Source organism: Tympanuchus pallidicinctus, unplaced genomic scaffold (genome assembly GCF_026119805.1).
Source record: "Tympanuchus pallidicinctus isolate F22 unplaced genomic scaffold, pur_lepc_1.0 scaffold3, whole genome shotgun sequence".
Taxonomy (NCBI): domain Eukaryota; kingdom Metazoa; phylum Chordata; class Aves; order Galliformes; family Phasianidae; genus Tympanuchus; species Tympanuchus pallidicinctus.
In genome coordinates this window covers 6,340,440-6,367,290 of record NW_026294747.1, presented here as the reverse complement: position 1 = coordinate 6,367,290, position 26,851 = coordinate 6,340,440, and the positions used below count along the sequence as shown (strand labels likewise).

The following is a 26,851-nucleotide window of genomic DNA, read 5'->3' as shown; positions in this document are numbered from 1 at the left end:
CTGTTGTATATATGGAGAGACAGATCTTTCCACATTCCAGTTTGGAACCTATAGATACTGTATAGTTCTAATTAATTAAAATCTGGGCAATCTAATACTGTCTTGAAGTGCACTGAAGAATGTTTTGAGAGGATTTCATGCTTTTGTTTTCTGTGTTAGACAGGGCTATGAAGAACTGGAGAGACAGCTGAAGGAAGTCTTTAAGGAAAGGAGCAATATTCTTCGTCAGCTGTCGAAGACTTATAAAGAACTCGAGGGAATTAAAGTAAACCTCCAGGTTAGGTTATGTGTGGGTTTCTGGGACTTAGAATTATTTACTTTGTGTTTTTCATACTAATGTCTATCTGCTGCTAATAAATAAAAATGTCATTGTTTTTGTTGATTTTAGAGCGTGCATTGTTTACCTTGCATTGAGAGTAAAAGGGATGGTCTCAAGGAAAACATAATCTAAAAGAATTGGGTAATTAAAAAAACAAAAAACAAACAAAATGTTGCGCAAACAAAATGTAGCAGAACAAAAGAAGAAACAGAAAAGAATAATCATAATGGACTTCCCACACATTGAATGTGGCAGCTACTATGAAAGGATTTCCTTTGCTGTTGCAGGCCACATCTTTGCTGATGAGTTGCACCTACGAAGCCTAATGTAGCTGCTAACTTTACTTTGCAGACATGCAGTCTACACCAACTGACTGGATTTACTGCAGGGGATTACTTTACAAGTTTAACTGACAGACAGCGTTAGAAGAGCTGGCAGCTAGGCATCCAGAGCTGATGAACACTTCTGCTTTAACTAAGGAGGTTTTCTGGGTAATGTGGGCAGGCTGAAAGGACAATAGTCAGATTAACTCTGCCATCATATCAGCTCCGTAGAATGAAAAGTAGAGATCTTGCTCTGGATCCTGTACTGAAATCATCAGATGATCACTTAAGAGTATGCCTGTCTGCCTGAGACTGTTTGTCAGTCTAGCAATGGCTCATTTTTGGCTGAGGTTTTTGGTATTGCATAGCATTTTAGAGGCTGGTATTCTCCATGCCATTGCATATGTACCCTTATGTTGATGTAAGCTAGATAGGAAAAATAAAAGGAGTGGCATCCTTGTATCTTTGCACAGGACAATAGAGACAATGTGTGCCAATACTGTATTGTAGTATACTGTTGTGCTCTATTTTCCTATATTCAAGATTTCTCTCCTTGAAACTAATGTGTATGGTGCCCTATAGAACATTGAGTGGTCTCCATCCACCCAACCCCACCTCAGCACCACCAGTAGTTTCCCACTGCATTTTTTTTTTACTTATCTTCTTTTTACTAAGGTAATTTAGAAGGGGATTTTTTATGCAGCAGTTTGAAGGTAGTACTCAGGAAAATCATGTTGTGAGGTATTTCATATTCAACACCTCAGAGATCCAAAGATACAAAAGTAATTCTCTGGAATTCTGTACACACACACTGATCTCTGTCATGCCTCCTTAGTGCTTTCAGTCGTTTGTTTGTTTCTTAATCTATTTTACACAGTCGGATGCAATGTAGTGCTTGCTGCAAAATGATGTATAGTTAACAGTGCTGAATTACAGTAAAAAGCATAGTCAGGTGTTCCTCCTTTTCTCACCCATGGCAATTCACTGGGAGCGTTTTTACAAAACGGATCCCAATCAGTGATTTCACAAATGAGCAGAATTCAAGATCTCTTTGGTAACTGATTCTTTTCCTTTGTTATCAGTCTTTGAAAAATGATGAAGCGTCAGCCAGAAGAGATGTGCAGAAACTTCTTGAACTGGGCAAAAAGCAAAGGTAAGAGCATACTTTCTCCCTTTCACTTTTTAGACTGAAAGCAACAATATTGGAAAACATCGTCCCTCCTTTTGCCTTAAATTATAAACACTCACATAGTCTGGAGTCTACTGATCCTAGCAGTAACAGTGTGTCAACGGTTTATGGGCTGGTCCGGCCCAGTTCCGTGACCAGCAGGGCGGAGGGATCTGCGGATCCGCGCCTCTGGAAAAGGGGAAGCAGGGGACCCCAAAATACTTGAAAAAAACAACAGCACTGATCTGAGGTGGAACAAATGATTTTACTAAATATAGTATTAGTAAACTACAAAGAGAGAGAGAGAGAGAGAGTCTGTTTGAATTGTATAGACCTCACCACAATCCTGGGGTGAGAAGTGCAGTCCAGTTGAGTGACTGAAGTACAGACGGCGAAGTGCAGATGGCGAAACGCAGGCGGCGAAGCGCAGGCGGCGAAGCGCAGATAGAGAAGCGCAGACAGCGAAGCGCAGGCGAAGAAGAAGGCTCAGGTGACCTTGCATGGAGTTATATCCCCTTGCTGACCGCAAAGCCTCTTGGGGAAATGTAGTTCTTCTCCGACGGACGAACATTCGGCAGATATCAAACCCCACCCCCAGTGCATTACATGATGTTATGGTGTGGAATACCGATGACCAAAAATCATAAAACCATGACATTCCACCCCTTATTCTACATCACTACATCATGCTTAACACATGGGATTACAGACTGCACTCCCCCAACATCAAATTCCCTTGTGGTACACACTGAACATCCCCGTTTTTCTGCATCACCCACCAGGTGGACCCAGGTCCCTGGGCAAAGACAGTTCCGCGAAGAGGTTTGCCCTTCCCAGAAGGAGGAAAAACCCAAACTGCTTTTCCTAACATGTTCTTTACATGTACTACAGGGACCTTATCTCCCTCTACAATATGTAGGGAGCTGGATTGGGTAGGACCATCTCGACTGATTGATCCTCTGGTGTTAACCAGCCAGGTGGCTTCTGCCAAGTGCTTCTCCCAGTGTTTAAATGTTCCGCCACCCATTGCTTTCAACATGGTTTTTAACAACCCGTTGTAGCGTTCGATCTTACCAGAGGCTGGTGCATGATAGGGGATATGATAAATCCACTCGATGCCATGTTCTCTGGCCCAAGTATCCACAAGTGAATTTTTAAAATGAGTCCCATTATCTGACTCAATCCTTTCTGGGGTGCCATGTCGCCACAGGATTTGCCTCTCCAGACCTAATATGGTGTGCTAAGGAATGCTATCTTGTGAGAAGTTTTTGAAACATATGAGACATATGAACTGATATTGGACATCAGTTGGGGAGATATCTATTAAGAAAAAGGATTTTGTATTTCTCCCAAACATTTAAATATGAAACTTCCTATTCCTTCGTATTGTCATTATTCAGCACTCTCTGACCTACTTCTTTTTGTTATTATAGTTCAGACGGGTAAATCACAGCATTAATACAACTTCAATCACAAGTAAACATTACTACTACAGGAATCACATTGTGTGAAACAGCATTATGTAATGAATGCATCCATATCTTATATTTTTCTCTGGAAACAAAGAAATAGTAATAGTATGCTATTGCTAGAAATACATGACTTAAATCTCTCAATCTTTCTACTGCTGATAATGTATTTATTGAAGCACACATGAAGATTTGAGATTGCTTGTGACAAGATCCTCCAGTTCTTCAATACAAAGCAAGTTGGAGCCATAAGAAAACAATACAGATCTTCTCAATTTTGCTTCCATGGAGAAGGATTGAATAGATAAGAGTCTTTCAGATATTCCATATAAATCTGTTAAATGATGAAAGAATTTGTTCAGCTAGTACAGTATTTAAACAATTACATGTTACATGGCTATAATGAAAGCATCGCTGCTATTCTTGCCATGTGTCCTTCATAGATGATCCTGGTTTTGCAATGGTAGATTGTTGTGTAATTTATATAAAAATAGTAATGCTAACTGATTAAAACCATTATTTAGTAATTAAAAGTATATTCAGTAAATAGGCTTTCCCAGTTGCAGATAGGAAAACCTAGTCTGCTAAGGGAAAATTGTATTTCTTAGTTGTATAATAAAATGTAATTTCCTGATATGTGGACTTTTAAGTGTATCAACCACTAGGTATTCTGCACAACAGCAACTCACAGATACCGACCCTGGAGCAATACAGTATGCAGCATAAGACCAAGCAGCCTTCATCTTCCGGCAGAAAATAAACGGCTTTTATTGTAGGCCCCAAGAAAATGGCTTGTATCTACTGTGGGCTCTTGACAGCCATTTACAGGCTCTCACTTTTACTTTGACACATGCAGTATGAGAAGCCACTGTTAGCAATATAAGTCCCCCTCATAGAATTTATCACTTTCTTTGCCAACAGATTCAGGTTATGCTTGTTCAGCAAGTGAAGAATGATGAACTTGATACTGTTCTGCTTGAATCTATTGTATTTGATCTACAATCCAAAATATATCATGATTTGATTGGACAAATGTGAGCTGCACTTGGTCTGTGAGCACCATTTTGATTGTGCTCTGCAGTGATGAACTCTAAAGTAAAGTTTGGAGTGCTAGAATCTCAGCTTGTGTAAATTAATGTAGCCCTTCTGATTTCATGTTAGATTTTTTTTTATTTTTTTTTTTATTGCCTTAGTGTGAGTTTACTTTGGCAAGTATAATTTGGTCATTTAGTATGATATCTCAAGGTCAGTTATTTTGTGCACTGTTCGTGTTTCAGAATGGTTGCATTTGTGTATGTAATGATAGAGCTGGTTTGTGCTGATGCATTGGTTTCATGCTGCTCGGTCTCTATTTCAGATCAATCTGTTTGTACCAGCATTCTCCAAACTGTGAACATAAAATAGCTATAAAATAAGAAGAAAAAAAAAGAAAGAAAAAAAAAAGAAAAAAAAAAGATGATTGAGCAGCTCATAATTTCTGTTCTTGTACAAGCCTGCTGCCTTTTTTTCCTGGCTGATTTTCATTGAGTTAAGTTATCATCTCAGTGTAAAGTTGGTTCTACGCTGCTCCTTATTCATTAAATTTTATTGATGCAAGCAACAGCTCTGAAAATGCTCTGCAAAAGTTATGAAATTTGTCAGTCTTGTACTTTGCAGCAGCTCCAAAATGTGTCACCTGTGGGTAAAAGAGATGACCAGAAGATCTCAGCCTGCTGTAATTACCTTGGAGAAACTCTGATTGTATTAGTAATGCAAAAATATCTTGAATCCACTACTGCCCCATCCAAATTATTACATCTTCTTGTGCAGTTGTATTCCAGCATCTTCAATTGGTTTCCCCGTTGTTTCTTTCTAGAATGAGTAGTTCTTGATTATAATGTATTTCCAGGTCCACCTCCCTTGCTTTTATTGCACCAATTCCTTTTTCTAAAGACTATATACTGGCAGATGTTTTGCAAAACAGGACATTTGATAAGCTTAAATTTCCATCATGAACAAATTTTTGTCTTGTACTGGCACTATAGTTCATGAGGTCATTTTAATTTTATTAGCAAGACACTTAGTAAATGCAACACATCTGTCACTCTTCTCTGGAAACTGAAGAATGATTTTGTACTGGACTCTTGGGATGAAGTTTATGTTTTGTTTTTTCAATGCCTAGGGAAGAAATGAAATCTCTTCAGGAGGCCTTTCAAAAGCAGCTTAATGAGGCAGCTGAGAAGGCAGAAAAGCAGCAAGCTACTGTGAGTGAGACTGTCCCTCTTCCTTTTTTTTTTTTCTTCCATCTTTTTTTTTTAAATCCTCCTCGCCTAAGTTTTTTGCATTATCTCAGATGTCTTACATGTTAAAACAAAACCTAAGATTTCCGATGCATTAGTACTCTGTAAGGTTCAAATAAAAGGAGGTGGATAAAATTGGTATGTTGCAGAAAATGTAGATGTTTTTCCACTAGTTTCTGTGGGATGTAGGTGTGTGTATCCAGCTTCTTGGAGATTTGGACCCAAGTCCTTATGTCTTATGAGGTTACATTTATGGACCTCTTGTCTCATCTATACCAAAGTATGTTGTCATACTGCCACTGACTTTTTTTCTTAATTGCTACTAATTTTCAGCATGGAAGTAAGTAAGAGAAAGTTAAGTCTTGACAACACTAGGTCTCATTATCACTACTGGAAGGTATAAATTCAAGGCACAAACAGCCAAATTTTGTTATTGCAGGGAAAAATTGACCCAGAGTAGGTAGTCATGACATCTAAACTATGTGTTAGGTGCTTAAAGTAGAATACTATACTACGCTAAAGTAATGTTCCTCCACAGCATATAATTACTGAATTGTTAGTAGTTGTAGGCTTCTCTAGAGAATAAAAGCCCTCATCTAGTCTTGAGGGGAAAGAAATAAGCAAGTAGTATTCTGACCAAACCTGAAAAAAATAAGGTATATTTTGAATCTTCTTCAATAGTTTGAGCAGAATATGTATAGAAAAAAAAATCTACACTTCTTTGAAGATGTTTTGTACTGTAAACAGATATATCACTCTGAAATAAAAGATTAGGGCCTGATCCTCTCTGCTACATATTCAAAACATGCTATTCCAAAGTTGTTTTTAATTGTCCTTTCCAGATGCACTGATACATTCTCATAGCTGATGTGACAAACCAAATTCTAGCCCGACAAATTAAATGTGGAAAACATGTTATTTAATTTTTATATAATGTTTGTTACTCAAGATTATCTTGGCTGTAGTAAAATAAATATCAGCTGAGGTGAAGAGATTATTGGCTCTATGTTTTGCTATGCAGCATGTTTTTTTTTTTTTAGCTTCAAGAACGGTGCTTTGCATAAATTCAGCTCCTAGTATAATACTTTTGGGAGATCACAAATCTATCACAGAAAATTAAACAAGATACAAACAACAACCCCCCCCTGAGTTTATAATAGAACTTAAAGTAGAGGATTGTCATCTGGTTAGATAGTGTATGGGAACTGCTGAATCATGGCTGAACCTCTGATTGACCACCTGAGGCAAACAGTGAGTCAGCCATGGGAGGACAGGTGAAGATAATTCACCTGTGCTACAGAAGGACTGGAGCATGGCTCCATCTTTTCTAGATCCCATGTAAGAAACGACTGCCATTGAGGAAGGATCTCTTCCAGGAGATCACTCTTTGTGGAGAATATTGTAAGCCTACAATGTCAGTAAGCGTTTTCCATTTATTATCTTCCTGTTGGAATAATCTTACTTAGCCTGACTTTCCTGTATATTTCTTAATTATAGCATCTGTATATTCATTAATTATATAGATAGGGAAATTGAATTCTTGAACTGTGTTCTAAAAGTTGCTAATAAAAGAATACTAAATGGACCTCTGATTTTAAGGAAAGCTGTGCTGGGTCCTTGATTTGTGGCACTTATTTCTTTGTGCCTGAGGATAAAATGCGTCTATTCACCAGCAGAAAGACTGAACAAATATTTCAAAAGTACTTTGGAGTCAATTTTTAAAAACTCTTCAATATTAGAGAAGCCAAGGACATTAGGACAGCTAAAAAGTTGCTGTTCTGTGGATTTACTGAGGTAGTGATAGGGCTCAGTGGATAACTCCTGAAGCTGTTTTGAGGACTGACGGAGAGGTTCAGTCTTGAGGAACCAAAAACACATTCCTGTTCTTGACAGTTCCAGTTGTGCTGAGGACAGACTGGGGGCCCTGAGTGAGAGTGACTCCCTTTCTAGGTCCGTTGTCATCTGCCTTTGTAGCACCAGGATACAAAGAGCATCAGTTTATTTTGGGATGACTTATATGGCAGGATTATGATAAATTCATATCTCTTGTTCTACCTCCAATCTGTGCAAGATGATTAGAAGTGCAGAGGAAAACTATTTTGATGAGGATGGCTTGAATTTTTCAGTGGCCCTGTGTTGCAAAGTTCAAGGTCAAGTAGTCTTCCAGAAGGCTTAGAATTGTGAAGATCTTTTTTGGTCTACTAGCCAGCTCGCAACTGTGGATTATTTGTCTGCCAAAAGGTGTTTCTAAAATGAAGTTTGTTAGGAGTACTATACTGGATTTAGGTGTACAATACGTATATAAAACATTCAGGAATAACCTGCTGTCTCCTTTAGCAATCACTAAAAGTTGGTAAAACTTTTTAGTACTAAATACCAAAGTAGTAGTAGTTTATAATAGGTTGCTTTGCAGTGAATGTATTTCTTTAAAAAAGTTAAACCATTGCTTTATTTATATGTGAAAAGGAACCACTACTTAAAGCTCTTTCCCATTAATTTCAATCAGAGTGTATAGAACCAGCTGGACTAGTTTTTTCTAATGAAGATGAGAAATTACCAAAGAAACGGGGGGGGGGGTGGGAAATAAATAGGGAAAGTAGGGTAGGTAGGCTAAGTTTAGAATGCCTTTTTCATTTTGTTCCTGCTGCTGTTTTATATCACACTAACAGTTTTTAGAAAGATGCAGTGACAGTTTAACAGTGTATTATTGTCCAATTTGTCAAAATAGAGGAGAAAATACACCTGTGTAAAATCTTTTTTCCTAGTTGCTTAGTGCTTGCTATGAAAACTTAGAATTAAGTAACTCATTGTGCATGACGTTAAAAACTAAGCAAAAATGATATGGTTAATTGGATATCACTAGGACCTTCTTAGTAATACAACACAAACAGAACATGCAGGATTAAATTGTGAGAAATCTATTGCCAGATCTCTTACCACCACTAACTCATAAAAAGATGAGATGTCCATTTCACTTCAAAATATATTATTTGCTAATAGCTTTTATGACAAAAATGTTTTTTATTAATTCACAAATTACAATTTAAATTTGAATTCACCTAAGGAATCCTAGCAGGCATAAACTGTGTTTGGCTTTGCTTTCAGAAATATTGAACAGGTTGTGGATTATTTTCTCACTTTATCAAAAGATAGAATATTTCTTGTGTGTATAGCTTCCTATTCTCTTGGCTTTCAGAGTCAATTCCTATGGTGCAACTTGAAAATTAGACTATGAAAATCAATACTGACTGTACTAGAGTTAATGGATATTAACAGTGGTATTACAGATATGCCAGTAAAGGTATTTCAGTTCCATCTTAATAATTTCTGCCTTAGTCCTAGGCAATGTAAAAGGTGTCTGCAGGTAAGCAAATAAGTGTACAGATGAGCTTTGACTGTGCAGTAATGACTTTGTGTTGGTATTAGTCTGTCCTTTCTCTGCGATGAGTAACTAACTATTGTCTGTCTCTCAGAATTAGATCACAGCTATCTGCTAAAGCATTCTATATATCAGTGGGGGAAAATCTAATTTCAGCATTTCAAGGTCACATTCTGCTGTTGAGCAAAGGCTACTGGATGGAAGCTGTTGCCTTTAATAAACGTAATGAGCTCTGAAGCACACAAAGCTCTGTGTACCTTGAATGTCTGTCTCCAGGAGACAGAAGCAGTGTCCTTGCTTAGCATTGTAGAGTTCAGCCTTAGAACACCAATACATTTTCATTGTGTTTTCATAATTAGCTAGATAGTAATTAAAGAAAGCCAACACTAGAAAAGAGTTGAATGTCAAACAAAAAGTGAGTAGAAAGTGGGAAAGATGTAGAGAGTTTCATAGTTAAATTTTTTAGCTTGCATGCCTTTGGTAGAGGAAAACCCAAAAGCCTATTCATATGTATCAGGATTTGGAGGCTGAAAGCAGAATTTGTACACTTGAAAGGGGGTTTGTGCCCTGTTATTTGCTTTCTGATTGTACTTCTCAACTTGAGATTCTGAAACAATATTATCGTCCATTATTATGTGAGGACTGGTGAAGATAATCATGCAAGTTGCTGGCTACATTAACTGTCTCTTCACCTAGCTGATATTTACAAGCAATGTTGTATGGGAAATGCTGAATCATAGCCTGAACCTCTGATTGATCATCTGAGGTGAGCAATGAGTCAGCCATGGGAGCACAGGTGAAGGCAATTCACCTGTGCTGCTGGAAGGGGTGGAGCCTGGCTCCACCTCTCCTAGACCCATTTAAGAGCTGACTACGAGTGGGGGATGATCTCTTCTGGAGATCCTCTCCTCTGGAGTTTTGCGTCGAGCCCAGGACATGAGTAAGTATTCTATCTATTCTCTATTGTATAGTAACCTGCTTAGCCAAACTCTCTGGTATATTCCATAATTATAATGTCTGTACATTCACTGATTATACAAATGTATAGAGAGCACAGTCAATAAATTCAGTGCCGTATCTTCATCCAGATTTAGAGCTGATACGTTTTGAGGGAGCATTGACGTTCTCTTGAATTAGGACTAAGGAAGAACAATACTCTAATAAATTATCCTGATGTGGAGCTTGGATCTGTTCTCATTAGGACTAATGACTGTTAGTAACCTACTGTTAAAAAAATCCTTAGTTCTCTGAAGATCTCCATGGACTTGATTACAAAGAAAGCTATATCTACTAGCACGAAAGTCAAATGAGGGGTTTTATGCATAGTGATTTTCTTTCCTCAATTCTAAGTTTCCCAATAAATATCATGGTATCCACTTATAGGTTAATCATGAAACACGAAGTGATGACCTATACCAGTCTGGTTTAAAACAATAGTTTTCCAAGATATGTTGTTACTAGGGATGGTTTATTTTTTTTAAGCTATGAATAAAGTTAAAAGAAAAAAAATAAGCTTAAGGTGGTGTTTAGCTAAGTTTCAGAAACTCACTCAGTATTTTTATTCAACTTGTAGATTAATTTTTTGAAGACAGAAATGGAAAGGAAGAGCAGAATGATCCGGGACCTCCAAAATGAGGTAAGAGAGGAGTACTGAAGTGCATCAGTATTACCTGTAACAATGGTGATAACAAATGCTATTCTCATAGAGCACGCAAGCCTGCCTCACTTTTCACATCATCTGCAGTCACTGGAATTGTGGAGTTCAAGGACTTATTCCTGCCTATGCCCTATAGTGTATGCTTATATACTGGTTAATTTTTGTAGGTTGTTACCTGATAACAAACACCTCTGCAGGTGATACTGTTGAATTTACTGTCAAATTCCTTCTTACATCACTCTTTGTTTAACTTGATTTTTTTTAATAGCTTTTCATGATCTTTTCCTCTCAGCATGTTTTTTCTGAATTGTTTCCTTTGATGTTCTTAGTTTTATAGATTCAGTTAGGGCTTTGGGAATTTCTGATATACTGTATTTGAACAGATTCCAGATATGTTTGGGTTTTTAATTGGTTGTTTGACCATTCCTTTCAGAGTTGTTTACTATTTGCCTTATTACTAACTTAGTAGTCTTTCATGAAATTGAATTCTGTATACAGGATTTGTGTGGGCTATCTTCTTTCGACTCACTAGTACCCTTTATTGTACTTCACTAGCAGTTGTACATAGTCTGCCATGAATCACTTCCGAACTTAGTCCAAGAAAACCCACGAGAAGGGAAAACAAAAAGCAGTTGTGTAGCTTCTTCTATTCATTGTTGGGTACTGAATGCAGCTTCAGCCTGACTGGGTTCTCTAGGTACTATGCTACAAGAAGGTCATGACTTTTCTTAAATAGCTTGTAAAATGCTTGGAGAATGGATAAACGCTCAGGAAAGGTATGTAGGTAAGTTGGTATTCATAAGATCATAAATGCTTGAGGAGTACTTTTTGTCTATACCTCTCTATCCTGCCACATTGTGATTCTCTGTTTTCAGGCAAGTACTTTGATTACAGAATAGAGAGGATGAATAAATGTGTTGTGATTCACTGACCGAGCAGTTTCTGTATTAGTGTTAGTTGGGGAATTTGTGTGGTTAGTGCTTCTCAAAAAGAAAAAGAAATAACACTGAAAATTGAACTTGGAGGTAAAGTAATGATTAAACTGAAAGTCTTGATTTAGATGGGAAGGAAAATACACCAGGCAAATGGGTTTCTAAAGCCTTCAATTGATGTCTTTTCCATTCTAGCTCACCTGTGTTTTCTCTCCTGTCTTTATATTCTTCTTGTGAATGATTTGACCAGTGTACAGATGTTCCTAGGATTATTCAAAAAGAACTGAGTCCAATTTGTATTACTCATCTGCTTTTAGTTTATAGCATTAAAAAGGACCTCAATAAATAAATCAAAAAGTTTCACTTGAGGAAAGAGAAAAGTTTTCTATGGAAACAATTAATGTCTAGATGCTCTAAATGGAACTACAAAACCTTTCAACACTTTCTACGAATGTTTCAAATTATGGAATGGAAAAATGGGGAAAAAAAAAAAAGTAAAAGGATTAGCTTTTTTAGGAGTTCGGTAGCAAAGACAGAATCACAGAATTGTGGAGGTCAGAAAGAGATCACTGACTCCGATGCAATTCATCTGTTTTTTGCTTTTTTTAATTTAATCCAATTACCTGAAATATTTTCATTTTTGTATTGTCATCCTACAAGATGCTCCAGAGGTAAGAAAGAGGTAAGAACAGATTTTAGGCACTGTTTATTTTGCATATATTTTAGGAGGAAGTACAGAGCAGTACTTGTGATTAAAGAAATACGGCCCTAGGGTGGCCTGGAAATCAAAAGCTCCAGCATTCTTATCATTATTTAGGCAACTAAATGTGGCTTGGGAGAAATTTCATTTGAGAGCACTTCATCATCCTTCTGTGCATCAGCTAGTGTGAGGGAAAGGAGTTACACCTACTGAATAGCTAATCCTTAAAAGTCTGTTAAGCTTTCCCAGAATTTCAGTAGTTATTGGAGTTTGCAATAAGGACCTCATACTTTGATAATAAAATTAACAAAAATAATGGAGTGATTTTTGACGATACACTGTTTATCTATGCCCTGCTTCCAATCACTGAATGTTTTTAGTAAATCTGTTTTTAAGTAGATATGGTGTAAATTTAATAGATAGTGTTTCTATATAATTCTGAAAGTTCTGTATTCATACAAATGGATAGAGGTGCAATGTAAATGGAATTCCTTCCACAGCTACTCTTTCCCTTTTTTTTTTTTTTTTTTTTTTTTTCAAATACTACACTTACCCTCTGTTTGTATTGACAAGTATTGAATGTAGCAATCTCAGACTCTCTTGTGACTGTAAAAATAATTCCCCATTTAGTTCTTTCCAGCTGAACTTTGCAGCTGTGGTATAGCATATGAAGAGAGGACAGTGTACAGAAAAGGCAATTTTCAGGCTATTCAAAGCTTTAACAGCAAAATTTGCCAACTAAAACAACAAAAATAATCCTGATGTGGAGGGAAAAAAATTGCTATATGAAGTGCGTAGTGACTGTGTATAAATTCTTCTTTGTTAGAGGTCTCTTCCTCCAATACCAGAAGCAACCTGTAAGACTTCCAGCAGATGTGCATGTAATTTCCTTGAGATAAGTGAGTTAGCGTATTTTTCCCTAAAATTAATAAGTGGTATAATTAGCTATATGGGAGAGGTATCAAAATGCTCTTTGGCTATATCACATGAATGCTATAGGTGCCTCATGTTAGACTTTATTTAAAAATGATGTTATTAAACATATATATTTTAACTACTTTACTACATGTGATTGGAGAAGATACAACTACAGTTTATTGTATTATCTGTGGACAAGTTCAAATTATATGTGTATGCCTATATTAAACTATACTAATCTGTAATGTATACTATTAGTAGTATACTAGTGTATACTATTACACTAGTTATGTATACTATTTACAACAATTGATGTATTTATTAAGTTGGTACAGTGGTTTATATCAGGCAGTGTATTTCTTGGCTGTTTAAGCTGTGATAGAACATGAATTACATACAGGACAAAGGAGTACAGTCAGTACAAAGTAAACCAGTAGTTGAAAATGAATTTGGCTGTGACTTCCAGCAATGTGTTCTTTCTCCTAAGAAGAAGTTTCAAATAACTACCTTGTAAACAATAGTTTTGCTGTATTCATGTATAAATTGTGGTTATAGCTTTAGTGTCGAGTAAATCATCCTTAAGCAGAATTTTCTTTAATCTTTCTGTGCTTAGCTGCACTAATAAAAGGTGAAGTCAAGGCAGTTTGAAGTCCCACCTGATCTGTTGGGAATTATATGCCCTGTAGGGTGAACTCAATTGAATTGCATTGAATTATGGTGGAGGAAAAAAATGAACTCCTGTAGTAAAGTAGAAATAAAACTTTAAGGCTTTGAGTCTTGACACCATTCTGTAAAGGAGGAATTGTAATTCTTCTCTCTTAATAATCTGTAGATAGATTTAACTCTTAACTTGTGAATTTTCTAAGTATAAAACTCTGTTCCCATGCAGATGAAAGGTGAGTTAAGCCTAGTTTCCTCTTTCCATATTGCACTGGTTCTCCAATTCAGAAAAAACATCTACAAGAAACAGAGACATCAGCACTGTCAAGGAAAACATAAATAAAGTGGAGGTGGCTCTTAGCTCAGTAAGAGTGAGTGAGATATATTTGTAGTGATATAATGTAGTAGCTGTAACTATATTGTATGCATGTAATACATATAGTAGGCCAAGCTTTGATTTCTGAAAGTTCTGTTTTCTGGTCTTTAGACCCAAATGTGTAGGATGCTTTTTTTTTTTTCAGTAGCTGGTGAATAATAATCAGAATTTTAACATCAATTAAGGAGTAATAATAGATCTGCTAAGTCTGGACCTCTTTCCCAGAGACAGTCGTATTTCATATTTCATTCTTTAAGTCTGTGTTCAGGATTTAAGAAATCCTTCCTACTGAAGGCCAGGTTGGATGGGACACTGGACAGCTTGGTTTAGTATTAGATATGAAAGTTGGTGGCCTTGCCTGTGGCAGAGGGGTCTAAGCTTGATGATCCTTGAGGTCCCTTCCAACCTGAGCCATTCTTTGATTATATGAATCTGATTCACAGCCATGAACTTAAAAATGTTTGAGTGTAATTGAGGTAAAATACCTTTCATCAATATGCAGATGAGAAAATGAGATATGCACCTATTAGGGCTCTCTTTTCATCCTGTGCTTAGTCATGATGCCTTGGCTGCCTGTTTGGAGTTTGTCCCATATTGTTTTTATGTTGTCTTTTAAGTTAGCTGTAGCACTGAAAGTCATAGCAGTGTTCTTTTCGTAACTTTCTGGAGTCCTTCTGATGTCTTTACTCAGTTTTCCAAGTGCTCTCATTTCTGTTATCCTCCTTCATTAACTGAAATTCCGAAATGTTTGCATTCTTTTTGTTGTACTTGTTTAGCATCAAGACTGTGTAACAGAATTTTTATCCCTGAAGTTTAATCTTTTTCATTTGTCATTTCTCTCAATATATCTGCAGAGAAGAGAGTAATTTCCCATCTGTGCCTTCATTTCTTTTTGTAGGACATGAGTATCAGCAATTAGAGCTCCTGCTTATTGATACTGCATAACATGATAGCGGTTAAAATAAGCTTTTCTAAAGATCACATTGTTCAGGCCCTTCGGGTCTTGGAGGTGCTGCGTTAGCTGATGTTCCATTTCATCTCATTGTTCAGCATGTATGACTGGTATATTTGGCATTAACGAATTAGCAAAATTATTTCACTTATTTCAGGAAGGCAGCAATGCATGAAGTATTAGAGAGTATCTTGATTAACAGAATTTAAAACAGCTGTATTCTGTCCTTTGCACAGACAGCTCTCAATGATATCCATTGCAGCTTCAACAGGCAATGTGGGCAGCACTGAATCCTGGTTAAAATCTTTGGCTCTTGAACTTGTGAAGAGAATTTTGTGAATCTTGGTGTTATCCAGATCACTGCTTCCCTGGAAATCTCAAAAGCAAGGCAGTTTGCAGCCAAACTCCAGAGAACTTTAAGTGTGGATGAAATTTTATCGATGTTAAACTTTCCCTGAAGCTAGCGCAAATTTTGCAGAGCAGGAAAAGAAATGTTCTGATCTAATTTACTCATGTTATGCAGACTAGTGGAAAAGTTGGCTTTTAGTGCAGTGATGTTAAAATCACTTTGTGGGAAGATCACTGAAAAGGGAGCAGCAATGCTATATATCATTTAAAAAAAAAAAAAAAAAAAAAAGATACAAAATGTTACTTGATAAATTTAATACCAGACAATTTTTTTGTCTGTGAAAACACCACAGAATGCTGAAGAGCATAAGAATTTTGAAGTGTATGTATGGCATTAACATACACGTGGGTTATTTATTTAGAATGTTTCTTGATAAAGTTAAGTAGCACCTGGAATACAATCATCCTCTGTATGGAAACTGCTAAACCATGGCCTGAACCATGATTTAGCACTCTGATCACTTGAGGTAAACAGTGAGTCAGCCATGGGAGCACAGGTGAAGGCAATTCACCTGTGCTGCTGGAAGGGGTGGAGCCTGGCTCCACCTCTCCTAGACCCATTTAAGAGCTGACTGCCAGTAGGAGAGGATCTCTTCTGGAGATCCACTCCACTGAAGTTTCCTAAGCAAGCCCAGAATATGGGTAAACATCCCTATCTTTTCTATTTTCTGCTTTGGTGTAATAACTACATAGCCAAGCTCTCTGCTATACTATAACGTCTGTATATTCATTGATTGTACACTTGGCAAGCCAGAAAGGCCAAATATACTTTTATATCATGTCCTTTCTGTGGAATTGCTATAAATGGGTCAGAAGGGAGAACGTCATCCCCTTAGGTAAAATAATCCCTGGACAGATCCCAGGGTTTCTGGGTTCTCCTTATTACCAATTAGCAACTATAGTTGAGAAATGAGATGCCCTGTGTACTGTGGGGAATACTTCCCCATTCTGCATGATGGAATACTTTCAAGGATTAGATAGAGACATCCTAACTACAAAAGAAAGGTAGTTAGCTGCCTCCACAGTGGCATGGCCACTGTTAAATGCCTTAAATCAAGCTGAGATAAGAGCTGACGCCTTAGAAACTGAAAATCAGCTATTAAAGGATTGTATTGAATAACTGGAAAAGGAACTTAATGTATTAACAGGGAAAAGATCAACTTTACATTCCCTCATAGATTAGGTCTGCAATATTTCAGTAGATAATAACTGCACCTCTGAAGTAACGGACCTGGTTGAAGAGGAAAATAAAAACTCTAAGTCAGATCTAGAGGTTTCACTTATGGTAGATTCCTTGGAACTCCATCCTATTATAACCCGAAAGACAAAGAAAGTACAAGATAGGTAAGTAGGGGTGCCCCCTGCCCAAACATATACACGTAATGGCTAGGCCATATACAGCAAGAGAAGTAATGGATGTATTGCAGCGATTTCAGCAGAGGCTGAAAGAGAGTGTACCCACATGGTTACTTAGATTATGGGATTCACAAGCGGAAGGCGTCATGGTTAATGGGCCAGAAGTATCAGAATTGGCTATCATGATGGTACATCATGCCCTAAGGCAGAGACTGTGTGCTGCTGTTCAGTATAACAATGAGAACCATTAAATAATAGACTGGTTAATGGCAGCATGCCAAATGGTTTGGCTGAACAAATCAGATACTCCATTAAACACAGGATTATGGTCTCCATTGAGGACCTCCAAAATTGTATTTGTGAACTGGGCATAAGAGATGCAATATAGGAGGACTCATTTGATAGCCCAGATATGGTGAAGTTTTCGGCAGGTATGCGAGATTTAATCTTACAACAGGCCCCTTCTCACCTATATAGGACCTTAGTTTCAATATTAAACACCCTGGTGGCCTCGGAGGCTGTGATTCAACAGGCTGCCCAGTTAGTAGCTAATCTAGGGGAGAAAGAGCGTCTGTGCAATAGGCACAACATTTGAGTAGTAGAAGAAGCAGAGGTGCTTCCAGTAGTTTAAAACCAAGAGGCCACCTGTGCAGAATCCTCAGTCAAGGCCTGTAAGGGTCTTGCAAAAACAAATGTTTAATGATCTCATTTGGGCTGGGGTCCAATTTGCAAAAATCAACTGCCAGCCCAATCACATCCTCCTTCAGCTGTGGAAGCAGATGAAGAACAATCAGAAATTGCAAAATCACCCTAAGAAATCAAGGGTAAGAGTTATAGAAAGAGTACCAATGACGATGTGGAACTTAGAGGATTTCATTGTTTCCAATAAAAAAGGAAGCCCCCTTAGGTGTCTTGGGCTACAACGCTTGAGCCACCTGAAGCAAAAGACTTGACTTTGGCTCAGTTCATGGCGTGATGAGGGATGTTAGTCCCTCTAGGGCCTCCAGAAGGGACTGGAGGCCCTATGTAAAGTTGACAATATTCTGGTCCTGGAAAAACATCCAGAGAGTTATGGCACTTGTTGATACTGGAGCAGAAACATCAATTATCTACAGAGATCTGACCAAATTTGATGGAGACAAACTGACTATTTGCAACAGAGGGGATAGGCTATAAATCTTCAAAAGGTGCAAGGTCTGGGCTTGTCTGTAAAATTCCTGGGGGTAGTTTGGTCAGGAAAGACCAAAGTGCTACCCAGTGCTGTTATAGATAAGGTTCAGGCGTTCCCAGTTCCTACAACTTCAAAGCAGCTGCAAGAGTTTCTAGGTATATTGGGTTATTGGCGTTCATTTATACTTCACCTAGCGCAGCTGCTAAGGCCACTATACAGACTCACAAAAAAGGGGCAGCTATTGGGGACTGGGGGAAAACCGAACAGGATGCTTTCCAACAAGCAAAACTGGCAGTTAAACAAGCTCAGGCATTGGGTATATTTGATCCTACCCTCCCAGCTGAGTTGGATGATCACATTACTCAAGATGGCTTTGGTTGGGGCCTATGGCAGCGCCAGAGTTCTGTTCAGACCCCCATTGGTCTCTGGTCTCAGGTCTGGCGTGGAGCAGAAGAAAGATACAGTATGATTGGAAAACAGTTATTGGCTGTCTATTCTGCATTACAGGCAGTGGAGTCAGTAACTCAAATGGCTGAAGTCATAGTCAAGACCTTTCTGCCGATTCAAGGGTGGGTGAAAGATCTGACTCACCTTCCTAAGACAGGGGTGGCTCAAGCACAAACAGTGGCACGATGGGTTGCCTACCTCAGCTGAAACACAGAATGGCCAGGGTTGGAAGGGACCTCAAGGATCAGGAATTTCCAATCCCCCTGCCATATGCAGGGCCACCAACCTCCCCGTTTAATACCAGACCAGACTGCCTAGGCCTCATCTAATCCAGCCTTGAACACCTCCAGGGATGGGGCATCCACAACCTCTCTGGGAAGCCTGTTCCATTATCTCCCCTCTCTGTAAAGAATTTTCCCCTCATGTCAAACCTAGATCTCCCCTCCCTCCAAACCGTTTCCCCTTGTCCTGCAGTTATCAACCAAGGTATATCAACCAGTTATCAATCAAGGAGTTGATTCCCCTCCTATTTGTAAGCTCCCTTTAGGTGTTGGAAGGCTGCAATGAGGTCTCCTTGCAGCCTTCTTTTCTCCGGCCTGAACAACCACAGCTCCCTCAGCATGTCTTCACAGGGAAGGTGTTCCAGTCCCCTGATCATCTTTGTGGCCCTCCTCTGGACCCTCTCCAACAGCTCCCTGTCTTTTTTGTATTGGGGGTTAGTCTGTCTTCATCATCCTTGAAAGAAGAACTTCAGAAGATGCTAGGCCTGGTGATGTATCACAGTGGTGCACCAAAAGGAACACTGGTCACTCTGCCAGAGAAGAGTCCTGTTCAGGAGGGAAAATATCCTCTCCTTAAATATACCTGGTACACAGATGGGTCCAGCAAGGGCAACCCGAGCAAGTGGAGAGCAATAGCATACCATCCTTCCACTGAGACACAGGTGTGTACTGCAGACCCCCTGATCAGGATGAGGAGGTTGATGAGGCCTTCCATAAGCAACTGGATGTAGTGTCACGTTCTCGGGCACTGTTGCTTATGGGGGACTTCAATTATCCAGATATTTACTGGATGACCAACATGGCCAGGCATGCACAGTCCAGATGATTCTTGCAGTGCATTGAAGACAACTTTCTGATGCAGGTGGTGGAGGAACCAACGCAGAGAGGGGCGTTACTGAACCTTATTCTCACCAACAAGGAAGGACTTGTCAAGGAAGTAAAGGTTGGGGGCAGCTTGGGTTGGGATCATGAGATGGTGAAGTTCAAGATCCTGAGTGGAAGAAGCAAAGCAAAAAGTAGGATTGCTACCTTGGACTTCAGGAGAGCCAACTTTGATCTCTTCTGGGACCTACTTAGAGCTATCCCATGGGCTTGGGTTTTAGAAGGTAAGGGGGCCTCTGAGAGCTGGTCAGCATTTAAACAGGTCTTCTTCTAAGCTCAGGATCAGTGCATCCCTGTGAGCAAGAAATTGGGAAAAGATGGCAAGAGACCTGTGTGGATGAGCAAGGATCTTATGCACAAGCTCAAAGGAAAGAAAATTCATGAAATGTGGAAAAAGGGTCTGGCCACTTGGGAAGAATATAGGAATGTAGTCAGGGCCTACGGAATGCAACGAGGAAGGCTAAAGCCCGCCTGGAATTGAATCTGGCTAAAGTGATAAAGGATAATAAAAAAGGCTTTTTAAAGTATGTTAACAGCAAAAGGAAAACTATAGAGGGCCCCTTACTAAGTGAAGGGGTTGTTCTGGTAACGGGGGATGCTAAGAAAGCAGAGATACTGAATGCCTTCTTTACTTCTGTCTTCAGTGAAAAGGCTCTCCCTCAGGTTTCCCATAGCCTGGAGGTTAGTGAGAGGGTCCGGGGAATGGGAGACTTCCTTTTAGTCAGGAAAGAGGTGGTCCATGAGCGCCTAGGCAGTACTAGGGTCCACAAATCCATGGGACCTGATGGGGTGCATCCTTTTGTGCTGAGGGAGCTGGCGGAGGTCATTGCTGAACTGCTCTCCATCATCTTTGAGAGGTCTTGGATAATGGGGGAGGTCCTTGAAGACTGGAGGATAGCCAGTGTCACTCCAGTCTTCAAAAAGGGCAAAAAGGAAGACCCGGGTAATTATAGGCCTGTCAGCCTCACCTCTGTCCCTGAAAAGGTGATGAAACAGCTTGTGCTGGATGTCATCTCCAGACAACTGAAAGAAAAGGAGGTTATCAGGAGTAGTCAGCACGGGTTCACCAAGGAGAGGTTGCTCAACCAACCTGGTGGCCTTCTATGATGTTGTCACATGCTGGATGGATGGGGGAAGAGTGGTAGATGTAGTCTACCTTGATTTTAGAAAGGCATTTGATACTGTGTCCCACAACATCCTTATAACAAAGCTGAGGAAGTGTGGGATAGATGAGTGGACAGTGAGGTGGCTTGAGAACTGGCTGACTGGCAGAGCACAGAGGGTCATCGTTGGTGGTGCAGAGTCTGGCTGGAGACCTGTAACCAGTGGTGTCCCCCAGAAGCCTGTGCTGGGTTCGGTCTTGTTCAATATCTTCATCAGTGGTCTTGATGAAGGGATAGCAGCCACCCTCAGCAAGTTTGCTGATGATACAAAGTCGGGAGGATTGGCTGATGTGCCTGAAGGCTGTGCTGCCATCCAACGAGACCTAGACAGGCTGGAGAGCTGGGCAGTAAGAAACCAGATGAGGTTCGACAAAAGCAAGTGTAGAGTCTTGCATCTAGGGAGGAATAATTGCATGCACCAGTACAGGTTGGGGGATGAGCTGCATAAGAGGAGCTCTGCAGAGAGGGACCTGGGCGTCCTGGTGGATGACAGGTTGGCCATGAGCCAGCAATGTACCCTTGTAGCCAAAAAGCCCAATGGCATTCTGGGGTGCATTAAAAAGTGTGGCCAGCAGGTCGAGGGAGGTGATCCTCCCCCTCTACTCTGTCCTACTCACCTGGAGTACTGTGTCCAGTTCTGGGCTCCCTAGTACGCAAAAGACAGGGACCTCTTGGAAAGAGTCCAGTGGAGGGACACAAAAATGGTGAAGGGCCTGGAGCATCTTCCCTATGAAGAAAGGCTAAGTGAACTGGGTCTATTTAGCCTTGAGAAAAGATGACTGAGAGGGGCTCTAATCAAAGTTTATAAATATCTGAGCTGTGGGGGCCATAGTGGTGAGGCCAGTCTCTTTTCAGTGGTACGTGGAGACAGGACAAGGGGAAATGGACATAAGCTGGAGCATAGGAAGTTCCACACGAATGTGTGCAAGAACTTTTTAACGGTGAGGGTGACGGAGCACTGGAACAGGCTGCCCAGGGGGATTGTGGAGTCTCCTTCTCTGGAGACATTCAAGACTCGGCTGGACGCCTACCTTTGCGACCTGGTGTAGGGAACCTGCTTTGGCAGGGGGGTTGGACTTGATAATCTCTAGAGGTCTCTTGCAACCCCTACAATTCTGTGATTCTGTGAGACAATCTGGTTTGACAAGGGGGATGTTCAGAGCAGCCAATGGGCAGAACTGTGAGCCGTGTGGATGGTTATAACCAAGAAACCCAGTGGTGGTATCCTGAATATCTATACAGATAGTTGGGCTGTGTACTGGGGCTCACTCTTTGGATTGCACAGTGGGCCACCCAGGAATGGACTATCCACGCCCGGCCGATCTCGGGCAAGGACATGTGGTTAGACATACAGAATACAGTCAAACACGGAGTCTGTAAATGTCTACCATATTTCTGATCATCAGCCCCTACAGTCACTGGGAAATGATGAAGCTCTGGGCCAAGTTTGATGGATTGAGTGAGGGTTCACCATCTGAGAACATCACCCATTGGTTACATCAGAAGCTACGCCACACAGAACAAAAGACAATGCAGGCAGTTGCTAAAGCATGGGGGCTGCCAATACAGCCACCTGACATTGTCCAGGCAAGCCGGGATTGTGACGCTTGCTCAAAGACGAGACTGAGATTGTTGCCCAAAACAACAGCCCATCTTATTAGAGGACACAATCCTCTCCAGTAATGGCAGGTCGATTACACTATGGGCCCCTTCCTCATTTTGAGGGGTCAAGATACGCCCTGACCTGCATCAACACTGCAGGCCTATCCAGTACCAAAAGCAAACCAGGCTTATACCATCAAGGCACTCACTAAACTGATGTCTGCCTACGGGACACCTGAAGCTATCAAGAGCAACCAATGAACTCATTTTACTGGTGCAGTGATACAGCACTGGGCAGAAGAAAATAACATTGAATGGCGATTCCACCTGCCATATAATCCAACAGGGGCAGGCCTCATCGAACGTTATAACGGCATTCTTAAGGATGCCCTGAAGACAGACTCCCAGTCCTTGCAGGGGTGGATGAAAAGACTGTATGAAACCTTGTGGGACCTGAATGAAAGACCCTGAGATGGCAGACCCAGTGCCCTCAGAATGTTTCATACAACATGGGCCACCCCGCTTAGGATCCAAATTACAGACACTGATCATCAGGTAAGACCCCAGATTGGTAATGAAAATAATATTCTGCTCCTGCCCCTGAGAATTTAGATCCAGGCTCTCGTAGAATAAAATGGCCTTGGAAGGTGCAGGTAGGACCCAAGTGGTGTGGCCTACTTGCACCTTGTGGGAGATTGTTGGAGGTGGGAGGCTCAGTAGTCCCTCCAGTAATAGGTACATGGCCTACTGATATTGTGGTCAACAATTGGATTTTTACTGCTAAAGGGATCCCCATCATGTCCCTATTGCAGATCAGGACACCTACTCTGGTGCCGGATATTATTATGCAGCCGCAGACATCAAGCCAGAAGGTGTGGTATGGGCGGCCAGGACGTGCCCCAGTACAAGCAGAAGTGTTGACCCAGGATAGAAATACAGCCTGTATCTTGCCCTGGAGAGCAGAACTTCCCCTCTTAGTACCTCTGAAACATCTGTATTTCTCCCCGTGAGTCTTTGAGCATTCAGGATCACTGGAAGGAACAAAATGCCATCAAGTGTTCCAGTGTTACTGTCAGTAACACTGAATCATGTTCAACACGCAGTGATGGTCTGCATGGGAACATAGGACAGACCTGCACCTTACAACTGTATGCCTCCAGTAACATCATCGAGCACTGGCCCATAAAAGAATATCAACGTTCACCTATTGTCACTCATCTTGAATTTTACCAACATGCGTCGCAATGAAATTGTATAAGCAGTGCGGTATATTGGATCTCTGTATTAGAAAAAGCTTATCCTTTAGTCAACCTAATCATTGGTTCACGCTGTGAAGGGGCGGAGTGTATGGGAATTGCTGAATCACTGCCTGAACCTCTGATTGATCACCTGAGGTGAACAGTGAGTCAGCCACGGGAGCACAGGTGAAGGTGCTTGGCTGCACCTCTCCTAGACTCATTTAAGAGCTGACTACCAGAGTTTCCTACATGAGCCCAGAATAGGGTAAGTGTCCTTTCCTGCTCTAGATTAATTACATAAGCCAAGCTCTTGAATGTATTATATCATCTGTATATTCATTGATTGTACACTTGAATATCTCTATATAATTGGAATTATCAGACCAAATATTGCATTTCATTTGATCAAATTAAGACCGGAGTGTAACGAGTCTCAGGAGAGGTCGGTAATCTTGATCATGTCACAAGCTATCAAACCTCAGTTTAAAAATACCTCACAGTAACGAGTTGAAATTTTCCAACCAAACTTGATTTTGATTAAGATTAAAAGCTGCAAAACAAGAGCAGTCCAGTTTAATTTAAGCCTCTGAATAGCTTGATCGCCGAAGTCCGCGGCTCGGAGCTGTCTCTGGCAGAACCGCCGCGACTTTTAGCGAGGTACGTGGGGATTTAATCGCTTTCCTCATCGAGGATTCCCGCGACAACCGTGCGGACGCCGCTCTCAGTCGGGCTACTCTCGCGAGAGCAGCTGACGCAGCGCGGGCGTTGCCAAGGCAACGGCGGGAGATTTAAACGGGCGCAAACCGGAAGCGGCCCTTGATCGCCGCTACAAAAAGCCCTCGAGTGGGCAGCGACACGTCGCTGCCCACCTGAGGCACATCAGAGGGGGTAGTACAGCTATCTCCCAGGCTGCCTTAACGTGGTGCTTTTCTAAGGTACCCCTGTCTGCACTCCCCTGCAAGGAGTCTTGTTATTTCTATTGATGGTAAGTGCCAGGGCACTTAGCGAACCCGGCAATAGTGTGAGGGTAGGGGGCAGCAGGGCAGGGCTGATCACTTGCACCCCTTTGGGACTTTCTTGTTGAGTTAGTGAGCCTGCTGATTGCCATGGGTGCACCCCGGCAGAAGGCTTCAAACACAAAAACTGTGAAGACCCATGTAGAGGTCCCAAGCACACGCAGCAGAAAGACAGTAGCCAAGAAGACGGTCCAAAGCCAGACTGAGGTCTGGTGCATGCATAGAGGGGAGAAAAACGGTATGAAGTGTGTGGCGACTCAGACAGAGTTACTATCACGAGATGCTAGTGTGCAGGTCACTGACTGTGAGGAGTGCCACAGCCTGGCCTTTGCAATGCCACACGAAGGAGGCAGCACTTGTACAAGGTGTGAGCAATTGAATGACTTGCTCAGCCTTGTGATTAGCCTGAAGGAGGAAGTGGAGAGGCTGAGGACTATAAAAGAGTGTGAAAGGGAGATTGACTGGTGGTGTCAGTCCCTCTCAACCTCAGGTTCTCGGCACACAGACGAGGCTCCTCATGGAGCACATCAGCCCCTGCCACCTTACAAACACCTGGTAAAGGGGAACCAGCCAGCTGACAGCGTTTCAGCGAGTCCCCTGTCCTCTCTTCCCCCTAACAGCAATTTGAGAAGGGAGGAGGAGTGGAAACGGGTACCTGCTCGGCGGAGGGGGCATCCCCCATCCCGACCATCCCCGGCCCCCCAGGTGCCTCTGCGTAACAGGTTTGAGGCCCTGGAAGTCGAAGGGGGGACGAGTGAGAGTGCGGTGACAGGTTCACCTGTGAGGTTGCCTCAGGCGAAGCGGTCGCCCCCAACCCTCAAGACTGCTTCTACCCGCAAGGACAGGAGGGTGATTGTCATAGGCGACTCCCTTCTGCAAGGAACAGAAGGCCCAATATGCCGGCCCGACCCTACCCGCAGAGAGGTGTGCTGCCTTCCTGGGGCACGGGTCAGGGACATTTCAAAGAAAATTCCTGGGTTGATTCGGTCTTCGGATTATTACCCACTTTTAGTAATTCAGGCTGGCGGCGAGGAAGTTGATAAGGAAAGCCTGAGGTCTATCAAGAAAGACTTCAGGGGAATGGGGCGAATACTTGAAGGATCTGGGGTGCAAGTGGTCTTTTCTTCTATCCCCGTGGTGTCAGGGAAAGGTACAGGGAGGATCCAAAATACCCAACTCTTCAATAGATGGCTTAAGAGCTGGTGCAGGCGCAAGAATTTCGGCTTTTTTGACCATGGGGCAATTTACACTGCACCTGGCATGATGGCTGCTGACGCATGCAGCCTGTCCCTGAGGGGTAAGAGGATCTTAGCTGAAGAATTAGCTGGACTCATTGACAGGTCTTTAAACTAGGAATGAAGGGGGAAGGGGACAAAATAAGGGCTACTGGAGTTGAATGGGTCATTCGAGGGCTTGTACCAAACTCCATGGGCAATGACGGCAGAGTGCATAGGGAAGGACTAGGGCAGGGGGATGCTGGGGATGCTGCTGTTCTAGGGGATCCTAGATCCCTTATAAAGGTGGCGAGACGGATAGCCCAGCTGAAGTGCCTTTATACCAATGCACGCAGCCTGAGTAACAAGCAGGAGGAACTCGAAACTGTGATGCACTCGGAAAGTTATGACCTTGTTGCTATCACAGAAACATGGTGGGATGACTCCCACAATTGGGATACTGCCATCGACGGCTATAGACTCTTTAGGAAAGATAGGCGAGGTAGGAGGGGTGGGGGAGTTGCTCTCTATGTCAGAGATTGGATAAACTGTGAGGAGCTCCCTACGAGAAACAGTCAGGAACAGGTTGAGAGCCTGTGGGTTAGGATTAGAGATGGGACTAATATAGGTCAGCTAGTGTTAGGGGTATACTACAGACCACCTGATCAAGGGGAGGCTGTTGATGAGGCTTTCTTGCTCCAGATGCGTGAGATGTCTGGCTCACGGGCTCTTGTCCTGGTGGGGGACTTCAACCATCCGGACATCTGTTGGAAAAACCACACGGCGAGCTGCAAGAGCTCCAGAAGGCTCTTGGAATCCATTGACGATAGCTTTCTGGTTCAGGTATTGGACAGACCGACCAGAGGTGAAGCGCTGCTAGACCTGCTGCTTACCAACGCCGAGGAGATCATCAAAGGCGTCAAGGTTGGAGGCTGCCTGGG

The 26,851-nt window shown here is 41.5% G+C and overlaps 1 protein-coding gene across 1 annotated transcript in view; it reads left to right on the top strand.

The window, feature by feature from the left end:
• Positions 1-26,851, top strand: part of LOC128086869 (leucine zipper protein 2-like) — a 152,374-nt gene that overhangs the window by 61,203 nt on the left and 64,320 nt on the right. The window contains exons 2-5 of the mRNA XM_052695861.1: positions 160-277; positions 1,725-1,795; positions 5,441-5,522; positions 10,511-10,573. Of these exons, the coding sequence (XP_052551821.1) occupies positions 160-277; positions 1,725-1,795; positions 5,441-5,522; positions 10,511-10,573 (334 nt within the window). The remainder of the gene's footprint in view (positions 1-159; positions 278-1,724; positions 1,796-5,440; positions 5,523-10,510; positions 10,574-26,851) is intronic.